The sequence below is a fragment of the Nicotiana tomentosiformis genome, chromosome 3 (assembly GCF_000390325.3).
Source record: "Nicotiana tomentosiformis chromosome 3, ASM39032v3, whole genome shotgun sequence".
In the NCBI taxonomy this organism is placed as follows: domain Eukaryota; kingdom Viridiplantae; phylum Streptophyta; class Magnoliopsida; order Solanales; family Solanaceae; genus Nicotiana; species Nicotiana tomentosiformis.
This window is the reverse complement of record NC_090814.1, coordinates 48,409,694-48,429,362: the sequence shown is the minus strand read 5'-3', so window position 1 is coordinate 48,429,362 and position 19,669 is coordinate 48,409,694. Positions and strand designations below refer to the sequence as shown.

The following is a 19,669-nucleotide window of genomic DNA, read 5'->3' as shown; positions in this document are numbered from 1 at the left end:
ATATTCTATCACTGAAGCTAAAATAGATCATGGAAGTCTAAGATTTACGTCCCAACATCGGAAAGAAAAAGATTAAGGTGATTTTTATAGAAAAAATAGGCATTTCATATTTTAGCCAACGTTTTTGGTTTCTCCATCAGGTGATCGATATCAACATTGGATCCAATTAACTCGAATTTGCGCTGTAGAAGGCCAAATAGTGAGGGACACATTCTCGGGTGAATGACACAAATAGGATATTTCTGTACAACTATTATTTTTTGACCACCGCAAGAGAAGTTTTGGGAGAAAATCTCTTTGCGCTAGAATTTTAATGCATGTTGGGCGAAATTTTCCTTAACATCGTATGGTGATCGTCAGTATTTTACCACAAATTCTGACGGATCACCAGAATTTTTATCAGTATGGATGAAAAATCTGGTAATCGCTAGAATTTCTTACGCTTCAAAATTCTGGCGCGAAGTTATTTCCCAAAACGTTGCTTAACGAGGTCAACATATGTTAGAAGCTCAGAGTGAGCTCATGCAATGGGTTTCAATGGAGGAAACCCTAGCTGTACAGTAGAGAGAAAAGAGGAAAAGAACTATTGGAGAAAATACCTATTATTATTAATGAATCTCCTAACCTCTTATTTCCGTAAATACAAGTATTTATACTTGTGTTACAATGTGGCTATATTTACAAAGGTAAAATGGCTAAAGAATATAAAAGCTATGTTGTTATATGTGTGTGTTATTATGTGGGCCGTTGGGACATGAGTGGGCCTGGTCTGAAGTAGTTCGGAACTAAGGTCCAATCTGCTCAACCCCTCCCTCCTCCCCCCCCCCAAGCTTGGGGGTGAGAACACTCCAAGATTGCCTAGTAAATGATGGTGAGAGAGGCTTGTAAGGGGCTTGGTCATGATATCAGCCACTTGTTCAGCACTTGTAACATAATGAAGGGAGACCAAACCAGAAGTAACATGGTCGCGCACATAATGACAGTCAATCTCGATGTGTTTGGTACGCTCATGAAAGACTGGGTTCTTAACAATGTGGATAGCAGCCTGGTTGTCACAAAAAACAAGAACAAGATGGGTAATAGAGACACCAAAATCAGCAAGTAACTTGATTAACCATGACACCTCAGCAACTACTTGTCGAAGGGTCCTATATTCAGCCTCAGCAGAGGACATTGATACAATTTGCTGCTTCTTGCTCTTCCAAGAAACATGGCAGCCACCAAGAGTGATAAAATAACCAGAGACATACTTTCTAGAGATGGCACAAGCTGCCCAGTCGGAATCAGAATAAGCCTTGAGAGAGAAATCAGTACCAGGAGAGAGGAGAATTCCTATAGTTGGGGCAGCAGATAAGTAACTCAGAACATGGATAGCAACAAGCATGTGAGGGACTTGAGGAGCTTAGAGGAATTGACTGAGATGTTGTACTGAGAAAGCAATATTAGGTCTTGTGTGTTGTAGAAAATTAAGTTTGCCAACTATCCTCCTATAAGTACTAGGATCAGATAGTGGCTCCCCCATATCAGTTGAGAGTTTGACAGAGCCATCGAGAGGAGTGACCATAGAGGAAAAATTCTAGCAATGAAACTGTGAAAGTAAATTAGAGATAAATTTGTATTGAGTCATAAGAAAATCAGCAACAACTTTAGTGACTTCCAAGCCCAAAAAATAGTAAATAAACCCCAGGTCCTTGATTTTAAACTGAGCATCAAGGAAAGCCTTGACATCATCCAGCTCAGAAACATCATCACCAACTAGAAGGATGTTATCAACAAAAATAACTAGAACTGTGAGGGAACTGCCAGTGGACTTTGAGGAATAAAGAATAGTTATTTTTACTAGGAATGTAGCCTCTACTGAGCAAGGCCTAAGACGGCTTAGAAAAAAACTGTCTAGAGGCCTGCTTGAGGCCATATAGAGACTTCCTTAGTGTAACGATCCGGCCGGTCGTTTTGAGTATTATAGCCCCATTCTCCCATTTACTTCTCTATTTGTGATTTATAGCTGTATTATGACCTATCAGATTAGTTAATTCGGGACCGGAAGGATTTCAGAATGAATTGAGACACTTAGTCTCATAATAAAAAATTTAAGTTGGAAAAATCGATCGGATATTGACTTATGTGTAAACGACTTCGAATTTGAATTCTGATGATTCCAATAGCTCCGTATGGTGATTTTGGACTTAGGAGCATGTCCACAAAATTATTTGGAGGTCCGTAGTGGAATTAGGCTTGAAATGGCGAAAGTTAAATTTTTTGGAAAGTTTGACCGGGGGATTGACTTTTTGATATCGGGGTCGGAATCCGATTCTGAAAATGATAGGTCTGTAATGTGAAATGTGACTTGTGTGCAAAGTTTGAAGTCATTCCGGATTGATTTGATGTGTTTCGGCACAAGATATAGAATTTGAAAGTTCAAGTTCATAAATTTTTGATTTGAGGTGCGATTCGTCGTTTTGATATTGTTTGATGTGATTTGAGGCCTCGAGTAAGTCTGTGGTATATTTTAGGACTTGTTGGTGTATTTGGTTGAGGTCCCGGAGGCCTCGGATGAATTTCGGATGGTTAACGGATCAAATTCGGACTTAGAAAAATGCTAGAACTGTTGCCTCTGATGTGATCGCACCTGCGAGGGTCTTGGCCGCAGGTGCAGCGGGGTTGGTGCAGATGTGGGCCTGGGGTTGGCCTGGGGTCTTCGCAAGTGCGACGATATTTGCGCAAAAGCGTGACCACAGATGCGGTCCTAGGCATCGTAGAAGCGATCTGGGCTGGCCAAGCTATTCTCGCAAAAGCGAGTTGTTTTCCGCAGAAGCGAGGGTCGCAGGTACGACCTCTTGTCCGCATCTGCGAAAGGGCTGGACGGAATCCTTTAAATTCGAGGGTTCGTGATTTTTCACCATTTTCGGATTTTGGAGCTCGGTTTGGGCGATTTTGGAGAGGAACTTTTCCACACGACTTGGGGTAAGTGTTCTTAACTCCCTTGTGATTATATTCCATGAATCTATCTTCATTTTAGCAATTGGTTGATGAATTTAAAGAGGAAATTGGGGGTGTTGGCCTAAAGTTCATAATATGAATTTTTTGAATTTTGAACATTGATTTGGAGTTGGAATTGAGTGAAATTAGTATGGTTGAACTTCTAATTGGATGGTTTGTCGGATTTTGTGAGTTTCGTAGCGACGAGACGTGGGCCCCACGGGCAATTTTTGGAATGTAATTTCGAATTTTGTAAGAAAATATTAGTATTTTGATATGGAACTTTCCTATAAATTGTGTGGACTGAATCAAATTTATTGTGGCTAGATTCGAGCCATTCAGTAGTTGATACGCGCAGAATGGGATTTCAGGAGCATTGTTTAGCTTGCTCGGCATTGGATTCGTCTTGTTCGAGGTAAGTAACTCTTCTAATCTTGGAGATGAGGGTATGAACCCTGATTTTACGTGTTATGTATTTGGTGTTGAGGTGATGCACATGCTAGGTGACGGGCATGTGGGCGTGCACCGTGTGAACTATGACAGTTATTTCTGTAGTACTGTGTAGTTATCTAAACTTGTCTGAAATCATGAAAATCTCTACGTACTAGAGTTATCAAAATGTGATCCATGCTATAAACTATGTTTAGACTACATGTTTATCTTGTTGGGATCCACCGAGGTCATTTCTGCTGTTAAGTTATCTGCCTTCATTGCATTACATACTCAGTCATACGCACGCATTCATATGCATATCATATCTCAGTCTCTGTTGTTATTTATTTATACATCATATCATCATTTTCGGGCTATTTTCATGACATTGTGAGCCCATGAGAGAGAGACTGGAGAGATTGATGACTGAGTGAGGCCGAGGGCATGATTGATTCTAATATTGATACTGATTTATGATAGTGCTTGGGCTGAAGGAGCCCCTCCGGAGTCTGCACACACCCCCAGTGAGCGCGGTTGATATTATTGAGGGATGAATCTTCCCTGGACATTGATCTTGTCCGAAGTATTATATACCTGGAGATGGATCTTCTCCACGGGCTGCATTGGCCCTACTCGGTATTGAGTGACTAATGATCAGTGCTGTATATGTTCTGGGATGGATCTTCCCTGGGCCGTATGGGCCATATATAGTACCGAGTGGTTGAGTATTTGAGAGCGTGAACCTGGAGATGGAACTTCTCCACATGGTTGGATTGGCCTTCCTCGGTACTGGGTGACTTATAGTCAGTGATGTATATTTTCCGGGATGGATCTTCCCTGGGCCGTATGGGCCATATACAGTACCGAGTAGTTGAGTATCTGAGAGTATGAGCACATGAGGCTGTCAGCATGGTGCATCATATACAACATTGCATTGATATGCACACATGACATACAGGCATAGAGATGTATTTTCCTCATGCTGTACGGTATCACTTCATTCATGATTTCTCACATGTGTTGACAGATGGGCATAGTAATGCATTTGTTTTACACTAGTTATCTGAAAAGAAAATAAAATATTTTATTTATTATTGAAAGGATTTTTTTGGAAAAATTATTGTTTTCAAACTTATTCATACGTTTGGCAACTTCGGTAAACAATTTGGGTTTTCACTGATGTACTTGAAAGGTAGAACTATTTTCAGAAATCATGTTTTTGTTGAGCATTTAATCGTTGAGTTACTTCTGGTATTACTTATTTTATGTTGTTACGAACTATTGTTGTTTATTGAAGTTGGACCCGACCTTGGTACAAGCTCGTCACTACTTTCAACCTAAGGTTATGTTTGTTACTTATTGAGTACATGGGGTCGGTTGTACTCATCCTATACTTCTGCACCTTACGTGCAGATGTTGGCTGTTGATGTTGTTGTGTTCATTGGGAGCTGGATCTGAAGATGTACCTGCGCTCCGGTTGTAGATGCCTCTTGTTCATGGGAGCCTTAGATTCATAAAACTCTGTTTATGTACTTTTTAAACAGATGATGTATTTACTTCATACCAGCTTTGTATACTCTATTCCTAGAAGCTCATGATTTATACTACCAGTTCTTGAGGAATATATAAGATTAAGATTTTTCTTTACTTAAATTGCTTTAATAATTGTGATTTGAATTGGATAGATGATAATTGTCTTACCTAGCATGTTGGGTTAGGTTCCATCACGACCGGTTGGATTTTGGGTCATGACAAGGTGGTATCAGAGCCCTAGGTTCATAGGTTCTACAAGTCACGAGCAAGTGTCTAGTAGAGTTTTGCGGATCGGTATGATGACATCCATACCTATCTTCGAGAGGCTACATGACATTTAGGATATATACTTCCCATCTTTCCTTCCTTATCGTGCGTAATTGATTCAGCTTGAGGCATAACTCTTTGAATTCCTTCCACGCATTCGTATGCATACATGAGCGCTCGATATCAGCTGTGCATCGCCGTCTTGTGATTCTATGAACGAAGTTCGAGATGTGTATTATGTGTTTTGGTGATGTGCTAGTCTGGAGGACTTGAGGCCATGGTTGGACCATAGCTTAATCTCGGTAGCCTCAGTTGTAATTGTACATTTGGACTCATATGTGCGGTAATGTCCCTAGAGTGGAATTTATGGCTCGGTGAGCAGTGGAATGACCTTGTGATGAGTATGATGTAACTGCGGGATACGTTAAGACGATTTGAATGTGACGAGAAGCGTTTCCTTGAAGTATAAAGGAAGTCCATTGGGTGCTTGATTTTCGTTTTGATGTGACGTACAATCTCGAGTGTGAATGTTTTGAAAGATCTTTCACGTTGTTAAATTTTGGGGCAAATTAAATTCTCGTGTCTGGTTAATGAGTTTGGACTCAGGAAGATTAAGTGATTTCATAGTAATTGTGGCTGCGAAAGGGTATAACAAGATGTCAATTTGAGACTAAGCAAGTAGGTTATCTCCTGCGGAGTAATCTACATAGGTGTGTTCCTTATGATGTGAAAAAAGAGTTTCTTTTCTGCCAGCGTGGCGTATGTGTTGAGACTTGAATTTGAATCTGGTTGAGAAAGTTGACTTGAGTGTTAAGGGAATTGATGCGAGCTTAGCGGATGATTGAGGTATTTTTATGGTTGGTGTGGTATGAGCTTGAGAAGAATTTTCATTGAACTGACTGCGGTATTAAGGCAGCAATAGAGTATGGGTATTGTGAGTTATCGAGTGTTTTAATCTATGGCTTTGAGCTAAGTGGGGGATCCTGCTATTGACAATTCAATTTCATGGTTATATGTAAAGGTTTAGTTTCGGGTTGAGGCATACTTGTGGGTTAGTTATGACTTGCAGATGTGGAGTTAGAGAATGACTCGAGTAAGGAAATTTATGGATACGGGTTATATTGTGCTTTATGAGTATATGAAAATCGTGGAATAAGTGAGTTGTTATTTGTGAATGATGTAGTACGCACAGAGTATGAGTTTGATAGGTGGTATTAAAGTAGAGTTACTTCTTTGATTGTTGTTGTGCTAATGGGGCACATGTCTTTTTGGCCCATTTGGGCGGTGTAATTTGGATTTGAACAAAGGGGAGACTATCGAGAAAGTTCTAATAGGTTTGAGGTATATATATAGCAATTGAGAATTTCTCCGGACTTGTGTATGGATAAAATCTGAGACTTGCATTTGATGGTGTCTGGACTTGTGGTTCCGTATGACTATGGATTCTACATTTTTGTATAAGGAAGGTAAGAAGAAAAATTTCAAATTCACATAAGGTATTTTCAGAGTGAATGTTACAGTTGTGGTATTTATGAAGGTACTTAAGAAGAATACAGTTGCTTATGGGTCGTAAGGTGTTGTGGTTCTATGCTAAGGTTTGTTGGGTGAGTTGTGGTTAAAGATCGTGGCGTTTTAGCAAGGAGAAATATCAATCTAAAGACAAATTCGGAAGGGACTCGGAGAAATAGGACAACTTGGTAGTAGGTTGGATCAGTATGGTAATGGATATGATCGGTTCATTAGGTGCTTATGATGTGGGGGATTTTCTACAGGTGCTTTGTGGCAATACTCTTGGGTTTGGCGACCTGTGTGGCTTGGTTGAGTTAGAGAGATTTAAATCTGATGGCTTGATTATGTGAAAATGAATTTCCAAGGCATTCTCAAGGATTTCTACCACGGTTTGAGATGGATATTTTCTACCGGTGTAAGGTAGTATGTTGAGTATTGTGATTTTCTACTGGATGGGATCAAATAAAAGGCTTCTAGCTGATCGGATATGTATTCTACTTATGACTCCGAATGATTATGGGGTTCTCGTATGTTTCATATGATGGCATGATAGATGTGGTGTTGTGTGGGATTAAGGTTTGCGTATGCCAGGTCACGATTTAGTTTTGAAAGGGAGGTCATAAATTCTTAGATGGCATGGACGATTTTCGATGTTTAGATGAATTCTATAGCTATTTGGTATTGCGTGAGCAGAGTGTACATTTCAGAAGGCGCACTATATTTTGAATTATGGTATGTCATAGGTATTGCGGCACTCTCCTGGTTGATCGATTGTTGATTTTAAGATGTTGCTATGTGACACGAAAGAATGGGTGAAGTATTCCTCGTGGAAAGATCGTGTATGAGAGATGTGTTAGACATTCGAGCTGTGAAAATGGAATAGTGATTTGATGGCTTGGGAACAACTCTTGGCACGTTCGAGAACGAACATATGTTTAAGTGAGGGAGAATGTAACGACCCGACCGGTCGTTTTGAGTATTACAGCCCCGTTCCCCCATTTACTGCTCTATTTGTGCTTTATAACTGTATTATGACCTATCAGATTAGTTAATTCGGGTCCGGAAGGATTTTTGAATGAATCGAGACACTTAGTCTCATAATGAAAAACTTAAGTTGGAAAATTCGACAAGATGTTGACTATGTGTAAACAACCTCAGAATTGAATTCTGATGATTCCAATAGCTTCGTATGGTGATTTTGGACATAAGAGCGTGTCCGTAAAAATTATTTGGAGGTCCGTAGTAGAATTAGGCTTGAAATGGCGAAAGTTAAATGTTTTGGGAAGTTTGACCGGTGGTTGACTTTTCGATATTTGGGTCAAAATTCAATTCTGGAAATTGGAATATGTCCGTAATGTGAAATGTGACTTGTGTGCAAAATTGGAAGTCATTCCGGATTGATTTGATGTATTTCGGCACAAGATATAGAATTTGAAAGTTCAAGTTCATAGATTTTTTATTTGAGTTGCGATTCGTCGTTTTGATGTTATTTGATATGATTTGAGGCCTTGAGTAGGTCCGTGGTATGTTTTAGGACTTGTTGGTGTATTTGGTTGAGGTCCCGGGGGCCTCGGGTGCGTTTCGGATGGTTAACAGATCAAATTCGGACTTAAGGAAAATGCTGGAACTGCTGCCTCTAATGTGATCGCACCTGCGAGGGTCTTGGCCGCAGGTGCGATGCCGCAGGTGCGGAGGGGTTGGCCTAGATGCGGGATTGGGGCTGGCCTGGGGTCTTCGCAGGTGCGGCAATTTTTGCGCAAAAGCGCGATCGTAGATGCGGTCCTAGGCATCATAGAAGGGATCTGGGCTGGCCAAGCTATTCTCGCAGAAGCGAGTTGTTTTCTGCATAAGCGAGGGTCGCAGGTGCAACCTCTTGTATGCATCTGCGAAAGGGCTGGACAGAACCCTTTAAGTTCGAGGGTTCATGATTTTTTGCCATTTTCGGATTTTGGAGCTCGGTTTGAGCGATTTTGGAGAGGAACTTTTCCATACAACTTGGGGTAAGTGTTCTTAACTCCCTTGTGATTATATTCCATGAATCTATCTTCATCTTAGCAATTGGTTGATGAATTTAAAGAGGAAATTGGGGGTGTTGGCCTAAAGTGCATAATATGAATTTTTGAGTTTTGAACATCGATTTGGAGTTGGAATTGAGTGAAATTAGTATGGTTGAACATGTAATTGGATGGGTTGAACTTGTAATTGGAGTGTAATTTTAGATTTTATGGGAAAATATTAGTATTTTGATATGGAATTAATTCCTATAAATAGTATGGACTGAATCAAATTTATTGTGGCTAGATTCGAGCCGTTCAGGAGTTGATACGCGCAGAATGGGATTTCGGGAGCATTGTTTAGCTTGCTCGGCATTGGATTCGCCTTGTTCGAGGTAAGTAACTCTTCTAATCTTGGAGCTGAGGGTATGAATCCTGATTTTATGTGTTATGTATTTGGTGTTGAGGTGACACACATGTTAGGTGACGGGCGTGTGGGCGTGCACCGTGTTTACCGTGACAGTTATTTCTGTAGTACTGTGTAGTTATCTGAACTTGTCTGAAATCATGAAAATCTCTACGTACTAGAGTTATCAAAATGTGATTCATGCTATAAACTATGTTTAGACTACATGTTTATCCTGTTGGGACCCACCGAGGTCATTTCTGATGTTAAGTTATCTGCCTTCATTTCATTACATACTCAGTCATACGCACGCATTCATATGCATATCATATCTCAGTCTCTGTTGTTATTTATTGAAACATCATATCATTATTTTTGGGCTATTTTCATGACATTGTGAGCCCATGAGAGAGAGACTGGAGAGATTAATGACTGACTGAGGCCGATGGCCTGATTGATTCTGATATTGATACTGATTAACGATAGCGCTTGGGCTGAAGGAGCCCCTCCGGAGTCTGCACACACCCTCAGTGAGCGCGGTTGATATTATTGGGTGATAGATCTTCCCTAGACATGGATCTTGTCCGAAGTATTATATACCTGGAGATGGATTTTCTCCTCGGGCTGGATTGGCCCTACTTGGTACTGAGTGACTAATGATCAATGATGTATATGTTCTGGGATGGATCTTCCCTAGGCTGTATGGTCCATATACAGTACCGAGTGGTTGAGTATGAGTGTAAACCTGGAGATGAATCTTCTCCACAAGGCTGGATTGGCCTTCCTCGGTACTAGGTGACTTATAGTCAGTGATGTATATGTCCCGGGATGGATCTTCCCTGGGCCATATGGGCCATATACAGTATCGAGTGGTTGAGTATTCGAGAGTATGAGCATATGAGGCTGTCTGTATGGTGCATCATATACAACATTGCATTGATATGCACACATGACATACATGCATAGAGATGTATTTTCCTCATGATGTACGGTATCACTTCATTCATGATTTCTCACACGTGTTGACAGATGGGCATAGTGATGCATCTGTTTTACACTGGTTATCTGGAAAGAAAATAAAATATCTTATTTATTATTGAAAGGAGTTTTTTGGAAAATTTTTATTTTCAAACTTATTCATATTTTTGGTAACTTTGGTAAACAATTTGAGTTTTTATTGATGTACTTGAAAGGCAGGACTATTTTGAGAAATCATGTTTTTGTTGAGCATTTAATCGTTGAGTTACTTCTGGTATTACTTATTTTATGTTGCTATGAACTATTGTTGTTATTGAAGTTGGACCCGACCTTGGTACAAGCTCTTCACTGCTTTCAGCCTAAGGTTAGGTTTGTTACTTATTGAGTACATGGGGTCGGTTGTACTCATACTACACTTCTGCACCTTGCGTGCAGATGTTGTCTGCTGATGTTGCTGTGCTTGTTGGGAGCTGGATCTGAAGATGTACCTGCGCTCCGATTTTAGCTGCCTCTTGTTCATGGTAGCCTTAGATTCATAAAACTCTGTTTATGTACTTTTCAAACATATGATGTATTTACTTCATACCTGCTTTGTATACTCTATTCTTAGAAGCTCATGATTTGTACTACCAGTTCTTGGGGAATGTATAAGATTAAGATTTTTCTTTACTTAAATTGCTTTAATAATTGTGATTGAAATTGGATAGATGATAATTGACTTACCTAGCGGGTTGGGTTAGATGCCATCACGACTGGTTGAATTTTGGGTCGTGACACTTATCTTGCAAACCAATGGAGAAGAGGAAGAGTAAAATATAGAAGAAAGCTGCAAACTAGGAGAGATCTTCATATAAACTTCTTCATGAAGATCACCATGTAAAAAGGCATTGTTGACATCTAGTTGATAAACAATCCAATTCCTCAAAGCATCAATGTTAAGAAGACACTTAATGGTGGTGAATTTAACAACAGGGGAAAATGTCTCATTGTAATCAATGCCTTCTTTCTGAGTGTTACCCCTTATCACTAATCTGGCCTTGTACCTTTCAATGGAACCATCAGATATTTGTTTGATCTTGTAGACCTATTTACAAGGTATATGCTTCTTGTGAGAGGGAATGGGAACAATGTCCCAAGTGTGGTTTGCATCTAAAGCTTGGAATTTCTTTAACATGGCCTCCTACCAAACATGGTGAGTTGCAGCCTGTTGGTAAAACTGGGGCTCATTCATGTGCAAAACAAAGGAAGAGACCTTAGAAACTAGAGAAGCAGGAGCCTTGGGAGCAAGAGATGGACAAACATAATCCCTTAAATGCGGTAGAAGATTACTGATCCTGGAGGAATGTCTGATAGAGAGAGAAACAAAAAGAAATAAGGGATAACAAGTGGAGAAGGATAAGGAGAAGGAGGATCAGTGGTAAAGGGAGGAGAATTAGAAACAACAGGAGGAGATGGAATGGAAGGAGGATAAGTAGCAGAAGTGGGAGAAGATGAAAAGTTAGGTAAATCTACAAATGGAGTAGGAGAAGAAGTAAAAATTTGTGAAGGAGGAGATGAATAAGGAAATACATGCTCATGAAATACAACATCCCTATAATATAGGATATCATGGTTGGAAAGATTTAGTAACTTGTAACCTTTCTTGCCACAGGGATAGCCAAGAAAGATATAAGGCAATGCTCTTGTCTGAAACTTGTCTCTTCGAGATTTGGGTGTGGTGGCATAGCATAAACATCCAAAGGATCTAAGATGATCATAGTGAGGGGGATGGTCATGCAATTTTTCATAGGGGGATATGTTGTTCAGGACAGTGGAGGGAAATCTATTGATAAGGTATGTGGCTGTGAGAACACATTTATCCCAATACTTGGTAGGTAAATGTGATTGGAAAAGCAAAGCTCTAGAAGTTTCTAAGAGGTGTTTGTGCTTTCTTTCCAACACCATTTTGTTGAGGAGTGTGAGAGATGGTAGTGTGGTGTAGTATACCTTGAGCAAAGAAATATTTGGACTCAGAACTAGTTCCTAGTTCAAAAGCATTATCAGACCTGAAAGATTGAACTGAAGTGTGAAATTGAGTTTGAACCATAGAGGTGAAAGCTTTTTTAAAAAAAAAAAGAGCATTGCTTTTAGAGGAGAGTAGGTGTGTCCAAGTTACCCTAGTATAATCATCTACTAGAGTTAGAAAATACTTGAAACCATTATAAGTGGGGGTATGATAGGGGGCCCAAATATCAATGTGAACCAACTAAAAAGGGGCTGAAGAATGAATGGTACTGTCAGGGAAGGGGAGTCTCTACTATCTAGCCATGGGACAAACAGGACATATAAAAGGCTGTTTGGAAGAGATTTTATCAGAAATGAAAGGAATGAATTTCATCCTATTATAAGGCATATAACCCATTCTTTGATGCCAAAAATAGTCTGTTTTATTGATGTGAGTGTGTGGATTACAAGAGGGACTGAGGGGAATATGATCATTAACAGAAGTAGAACTAGAACATGTAAAAACAGTAGAATCAGAAACACTACATGGTGAAGGTAAAGCACAAAAAATATATTGAACATCATCAACAAGATGGAGGAAATACATCCCATTATCAGCTCTACCAATTTCCAGTGGCCTCTTCAGAGAAGGGCCCTGTAAAAAATATTTAGAAATGGTGAGAACTGTATAACAGTTAAACTCTAAAAGTAGATGGTAAATGGAAATTAGATTGAATTGGAAAGAGGGAACAAGAAGAACATTGCGAAGAATTATGTCAGATCTAAGGTGTAGAGAACCAGTGGAGACAACTTTCACTTTATAGCCATTTGGTAAAGTTTTCAAGTAAGGTCTAGCTAGTGGTGTTAAATTGTGAAGTAAATGTTTGTGTGTGGGGAGTAAGTGTTTGTGAGGGGTCATGTGATTAGTGGCCCCTGAGTCTAAGATCCAAGTGTCTATGGTGAATTGAGATGATGCACAATCATGAAAGTCCACAGAATTAACTATAGAACTACAGAATAAACCTGCAAAATTTGCATAAGCAGTGTTCTCTCCAGAAGACAGGTTATTGTTGTTGGCCCCATGGTACATATAAGATTGTTGTAGTAAACTCAGAAGGTGTTGATATTGTTCTTGAGTAAAACCATGAGAAAAATATCAGGAGTTGTGGAACCTTGGGGAGAAGCTGATGGAAGACCAGAGGAAGAAGCATCAACATGCACACAAGAGGCTGATCTTTTGTTCTTGTTGAACTTGAAATCAGGGGAAAATCCATGGAGCTTGCAATACTTTTTAATAGTGTGCCCAGGTTTCTTGCAATATTTGCAAGATATAGAATGATTAGGTCTCTTTGTCTCAAAGTAAATTCTCTGATTGAAAGACCTCTGACCATTGTTAGGTGCAGAAGAAGCGGAGAAAAAGGCAGATTCATCATAAAAAACCTGGAGAAAATGCTTTCTCTCTTTATTTTTCATCATGCTACAGAATAGAGTAGGCTTTACTGACAGCTGGGAGATGGGTCATCATAAGAATGATGCTCTTGACTGTGGAGTATGAATCATTTAGCCCAGCAAGGAACCAGAATAGTTTGAGTTCCTCTAGGAATTTAGGAAGGTCTCCACATGAGCAAACATGCACGACATAAGTTGTGTTCATCTCATCCCAAATACTGCGTAGTCTGGTGAAATATGAAGCTATGTGTGAGGTCCCTTGGGAGATAGAACCAATCTCCCTTTGGATTTGAATGAATTTTGACCCATTTGATTGACCATACCTCTCATTTATATCCAACCATATCTCTCTAGCAGTGTCACACCCTAAGACACTGGTAGCAATCTCTCTAGACAGAGAATTGGTGATCCAAGCACCATATCGTTACACCTTTTCCAATATGGGTAATAAGGAGAATCCTCAGTAGGTTTATCATGGCGGCCATTAATTAGCCCTAATTTGTTCTTGGCAGAAAGAGACACAAGCATGCTCTTCCTCCAAGCCACAAAACCAGTACCATCAAAAGAAGGGGAGACTAAATGAGTACCAGGACTGTCAGAAGGGTGCGCGTAGAAAGGATGTGAAAAATCTAAGGTGAAAGTTGAAAAACCCTCTGATGAATTAACTTCGTCAATAGCCATAAGAAAAACTCAATTTTAATACCACAGACACATAAATAAAAGGCTATAAGGCTAAGATTGATGAAAAAATACATGAAATTTAAGCTTGAGGAAGATAGTATCGGTTTTGCTTCAATTAGTCAAAATCAGCAGCAAAACTAAGAAATCCTCAGCTACTATTTCGTCATAGATGATAGCAGATACTTTGGAATTTCACCAGAGAACGAACGGAGTTTATTCACCCGCGCTGATACCATGTTAGAAGCTTAGAGTGAGCTCATGCAATGGGCTTCAATGGAGGAAACCCTAGCTGTACAGTAGAGAGAAAAAGGGAAAAGAATTATCGGAGAAAATACCTATTATCATTAATGAATCTCCTAACCTATTATTTCCGGAAATACAAGTATTTATACTTGTGTTACAATGTGGCTATATTTACAAAGGTAAAATGGCTAAAGAATATAAAAGCTATGTTGCTATATGTGTGTGTTATTATGTGGGCCGATGGAAGAGGAGGGGGCCTGGTCTGAAGGAGTCCGGAACTGAGGCCCAATCTGGTCAACAACATATAAAATATAATTTAGAAAAAGTCTATCCAGCATAATTTCTTGAACAACTACTATTAAAATTTATTTTGAGTTTCAAAACTCAAACTCGAAATATTTATTAAAAATAAAGAGATCCTACTGGTATTTTAATCAATATATCTAAAAGTTAGCCTAGATATTACCGTGTCAAAGAAAAATGTAAGAGAAATGAAAAGGAAAGATAAAAGTTAGTAGTTCATCGAGACTTTTGTGTGTGTTATCACATTTTCATCTTCATGAAAATCCCTTTCACCTTCCAATCAATTGCTATAAGGTGGTCCAATGCACAGTAGCCATGCGTCATTGAACGATCTCTTTAGCCTTTGCTCCACGTTTATTAGCTGGCCACCTTTCACTTCATGTCCCTTTGCTAGCTCTTATCTTGTTATCTTGTAAGAAAGAAATATGCAACCATCTTGATTTGGACATGTTTGTAAGATGACATAAGGGATTCTAGCAGTTTATTTTGAGTGCGATGGGATTAATTTCAGATTTATTAATTAATTGTGAATGTCCATTATTGCTCCTAAAACTTTCTAAAAAAGATTATATACAATCAAGTAAGTAAGTAGCTTGCAAATAGCTAGAGCATGCAGTTTACAAGTAACTTGCAAGCAGTTCTGCAGGAAGCCGCTTGCTATTAGCTTAGGAGGAGTTCACTCATTAGTTTATGAACAGTTTCTGTTCTTCTATGAATAGGTAGCTACATTAATTTTTTTTTGTACATCAATAAAATCTCTCTCCCCCCAAATTCTTCTGCTGTATCTCTTAATTTGTATTTATTTTATTTTATAACACATACATTTTCTCTTTTATTTATTAATTACGAAGAGTATTGTTACTTCATTTATCTCAATTTATGTGATATATATTTTTTAAATTTATTCTAAAAAATAATATTTTTTATGTTTAATTATACTTTTACCTTAAAATATTTATTTTATTTTTAATAAGATAATTTATAACTTACATGAGACTTATTTGGTATCACAAACTTCAAAGAGTCTCATCAAACAAGATCGCCTAAAATGGGATTGAGAGAGTATTTTCTATTAGCACAATTATCGAGTAATTCACCCACTAAAATTTAAGTCTGTGCAAATAAATCACCTAACATTTGTTAACTTAATTTTGGTCTCTCATAATTTTATATGTTTTATTCACTGGGATCCATAGGCCAAAATATCAATTTCTCTTTCATTTTTTGTTGAAACTTAAAAAGGAATAATATTACTCCATCTGTTTAAATTTGTCGGATATACTTTTTTTATTGATCCGTTTAAAAAATGATACAATTTTATATTTAGAAACAATTCAACTTTAAACTTTCTATTTTATCTTAATGGAAGTCATTATAGGCACACCAATGTTATGACCCACAACTTTTATCATTTATACTTTTAAGACCATAAATTTTAATTTTTATTTTTTAAATTTTGTACCGAGTCAGGCTATTTCATATAAAGAAATGGAAGGAGTATAAATTTAAATGAAGATAGGCAAGGGAACTCTTTGTATATAAATGTTGAGGCTTTAGGGAGTTAGAAAAATGGTCACCTTATTTCCTAGGGTATTTAAGGCAGCCAAAGTACCTAATAATGGACACTTGTATAGAGTTGAATCAGCTTCAACTTTCATTTGAGAGAGGGGGCTGGGTTTGGAGCCGAGAAGACTTGAAACTTTTTTTACTTTGTTCAAGAAAACTCCTGCAAGAAACTACATTTCTTTTTTCTTTTTTCCCTTAAATAAATAAGGAAAATGATAATTTTAAAATTTGCCATTTTGGAGGTGAAAACCACCTTATCTTCCTCTCGGAACATTAGACAAGAAGGAATTCAACTAAAGGACTTTGAGAGGCATTATTTTAGTCCAAAGTTGGTGAATACCATGGTTCAATTTTATCCAAAGTGACATTAAAGTAATCAAACTATAATAAAATAATTCACTTAAATATTGAAAAAATATCCAGTAGTCCAACTAAAGGAGGCTTGTGTCAATGGGGACCATCCCCTAGTTTGTCAAATTGCTTGAAGGATAAGCTTCCACCTACATGACCCCATCACAATCTTCAACAAATGCAAAGTTAAAGTCTCCATTCTCCATAGAGCCTTAACATCTCATATGGTTGAGTGGCAATTCCACACTAACTAAACTTCATGTGAAAAATTAGATTCTTGAATCCAATAATTCATCACCAAAAAAATTAGATCTCCATAACTAATAAGTTTTTGTTTCAACCCCACTATTCTTATTCCTACCTCTTTTCTTTTCACGTGAAAAACAGAAATGGATCTTGAAGAGTGGGAGGTTCTTCCTGAGGATGGGTTTCTTGAAATCCATGATGATGGTGGCAACAAGATTTTCTCAAGAAAATTTATTTCTGATTCCAATAGAGTTTTCCATGATTACTTTAGTTGTTCAACTCCAAATCCTTGTCAATTTGTCCACTCAACAGTGCACCCTAGAGTGCCAAAACAACTTATCCCACTCTCAATTCAACTAGAGCCAAGAATCCAGAAAACACAAGATGATGATCATGAGGTTTCTAAAGAAGTCATCACTACTCAAGTTCCTTTTGAGATCACCATTTCTGAAAAGATCAAACCTCCAGCAGCTATGATGGAAACAGAGCAAGATCAAGCACTGTCACAAGTTTTCTTCAAGAAAATGAAGGATACTGAAAGTAGACTTACAAAAGACATGAAAGTAGACTTACACAAGACCTTTGTGCCACAAATTGATCAGGAGTATCCTTTTCCATTTGAGGAGAATAGTGAAGTTATTGAAATTGACAAAGATATAGTGATCAAGAAAATGAAGATGGAAGCTGAGATAATTCATGAAGATAACAGAGGTGGATTAAACCTATTGACTGGGATTGGTGCTATCTGCTCATTTGGGGTTGCTGCTGCTGCTACCATTTGCATCATCTTCATTGGTAATCGCCAAAAACATAAGCAAAATCAGATGCTTCGGTTCCAGATCTTTTCTGATGATAAGGTGAGACAAAGTTTGACAGTCAATGTTGACAGAATTTGGTCCATATTATTTGCTCTTTAATCTTTTTGCACACCTTCAAAAAGATTTATAATAGAATATATCTTTAGAATGTCTCACTTAGTTAACGCTACACTAATTGAAACACTACATGTACGTTTGAGAAAAAATAACAATAAGTGCTCCTTGTTTTTTTTTTTTATATTTTTAAATGTCAAGTATTTTGGAACGAGTTTATTTTGCGAAATGGAAAATAATATAAAGATGAGGTGGTATATTAATTTTGATTGTTGATCTAATCTAAATAAGATGTTATGTGCGGTTGCAGAGGATGAAGCAAGTAGTTCACCACGCAAGCAAATTGAATGAAGCAATATCAGCAGTAAGAGGAGTTTCTATAAACAGAGCACAAATCACAGTTGGGGGATACTATGATGCTGTCTGAAGCAATAAATATCCAGTAATGACTTAATCAGCCTCCTGAGTCATTGTTATGTCCAAGTATTTTATAAATATAGGATCATTATAAATGCTGTGTAGATATATGTCGGATTTCCTATATTCCATGAGCTTAGTAAGGTCAGTTATTCTAAAAAAGAAAACAGGAGTTTGGTAATGTGTGATGTTTGGTTGTGTGTGTTGTACATGCAATTTACTTGTGGAGGCTAATCTAGGACTTGGAGGGTTCAATTTTTTTTTAATCGGTGGACCAATCTTTATTCATGAGAGGAAAGGATATGATACATTTGGGAAAGGGGGATTTAACACCTGATCCTTGGGCACAATCTCTGTGACTATATATGTCAAATAAGGCAGAAAACAAAGAAGACTCCTACTTAGACTAGTAGCTAAAAAAGCATCTCAAAATGTCTCACATCGAATTTCAGAAGCTTTAATTTGTCCGATTCTAAAAAAAAATCATTTCTCAGCAGCCCGCTTATTTGTAATGGTAATCCAGAACTATATGCAGGTGGATAAGAGTTGTGGTGGCTAGTCTATATCTGCAACTTTGTTCTCTTCCCTATACCAATGCTTAACCATCGCTTCTTTTTCGCTCACAATCTGCTTGACTTTGTCCTCGTTGATAGTAGACACTAACACCTTCAACCGCTATTTTAATCAATCCTCTTGTTATACAATAATGTAATCCCAAGAACATCTTGTAGTACAAAGGAGGAGGTTTGGTCCATTTAACCCTAAACCTAAGCAAAATGAGTATATATACCATGATAAAGGTTCCACTACAATCTCTAGTTACTCCTCCTATCCCCACAAGATCTTTCTACAACTTCCATCACTGTTTAGCTTGTAGTACAAAGGAGGAGGTTTGGTCCATTTAACCCTTTTGCACATTCTGTGATAAATAGGTTGATCAATAATGTGTTGTAGCTTTTCTCATGTTGTTTTCACCTATAGCTGTTTAATTATACATAGAGTGATTAGTTGTAGATCTTTGGATAGAAGGGAGCTCAGATCCGTAGTTACTAGCATATCTCAGATTCCATCAGAGATTAGATCATGAAGCCTAGTGGTGTCTATTGGTGACATAAATCCAGAAAAACTAACTAGAACACCCTTAGAAGGTGGCAAGATTACGTTGATATCAAATGCACAAGAAAGGCAAGAAGGATATGTCTAATCAAACTAGTATTCCCTCCTGGAGATAACAATCTGGAGTGCCAACCTCTTACCCTTCTAGTTATTTGCTAATCATCATTTAGTATGCGATCCTTTGTCTTTCAACAAAAAATTGACAACTTAAATAATTAATTAGGAAGATTTATTGTTTCATTCCAGTCCATCCAGCAATACTGACACCCTAACTGTCGAAAGCACCAGGATCTAATAAGAAGCAACTCTTTGTCTTGTTTACTAACTGTCCAGATATAGCCTCA

At 38.1% G+C, this 19,669-nt stretch overlaps 1 protein-coding gene across 1 annotated transcript; it reads left to right on the top strand.

Annotated features, from left to right (window-relative positions):
* Positions 1-16,776: 16,776 nt before the first annotated feature.
* On the top strand, positions 16,777-18,475 carry LOC104115690 (uncharacterized). The gene is made up of 2 exons (XM_018777501.3): positions 16,777-17,777; positions 18,103-18,475. Exons 1-2 carry the CDS (start codon positions 17,064-17,066, stop codon positions 18,217-18,219), a joined length of 831 nt encoding a protein of 276 aa, XP_018633017.1. The 5' UTR covers positions 16,777-17,063; the 3' UTR covers positions 18,220-18,475.
* Positions 18,476-19,669: the final 1,194 nt, after the last annotated feature.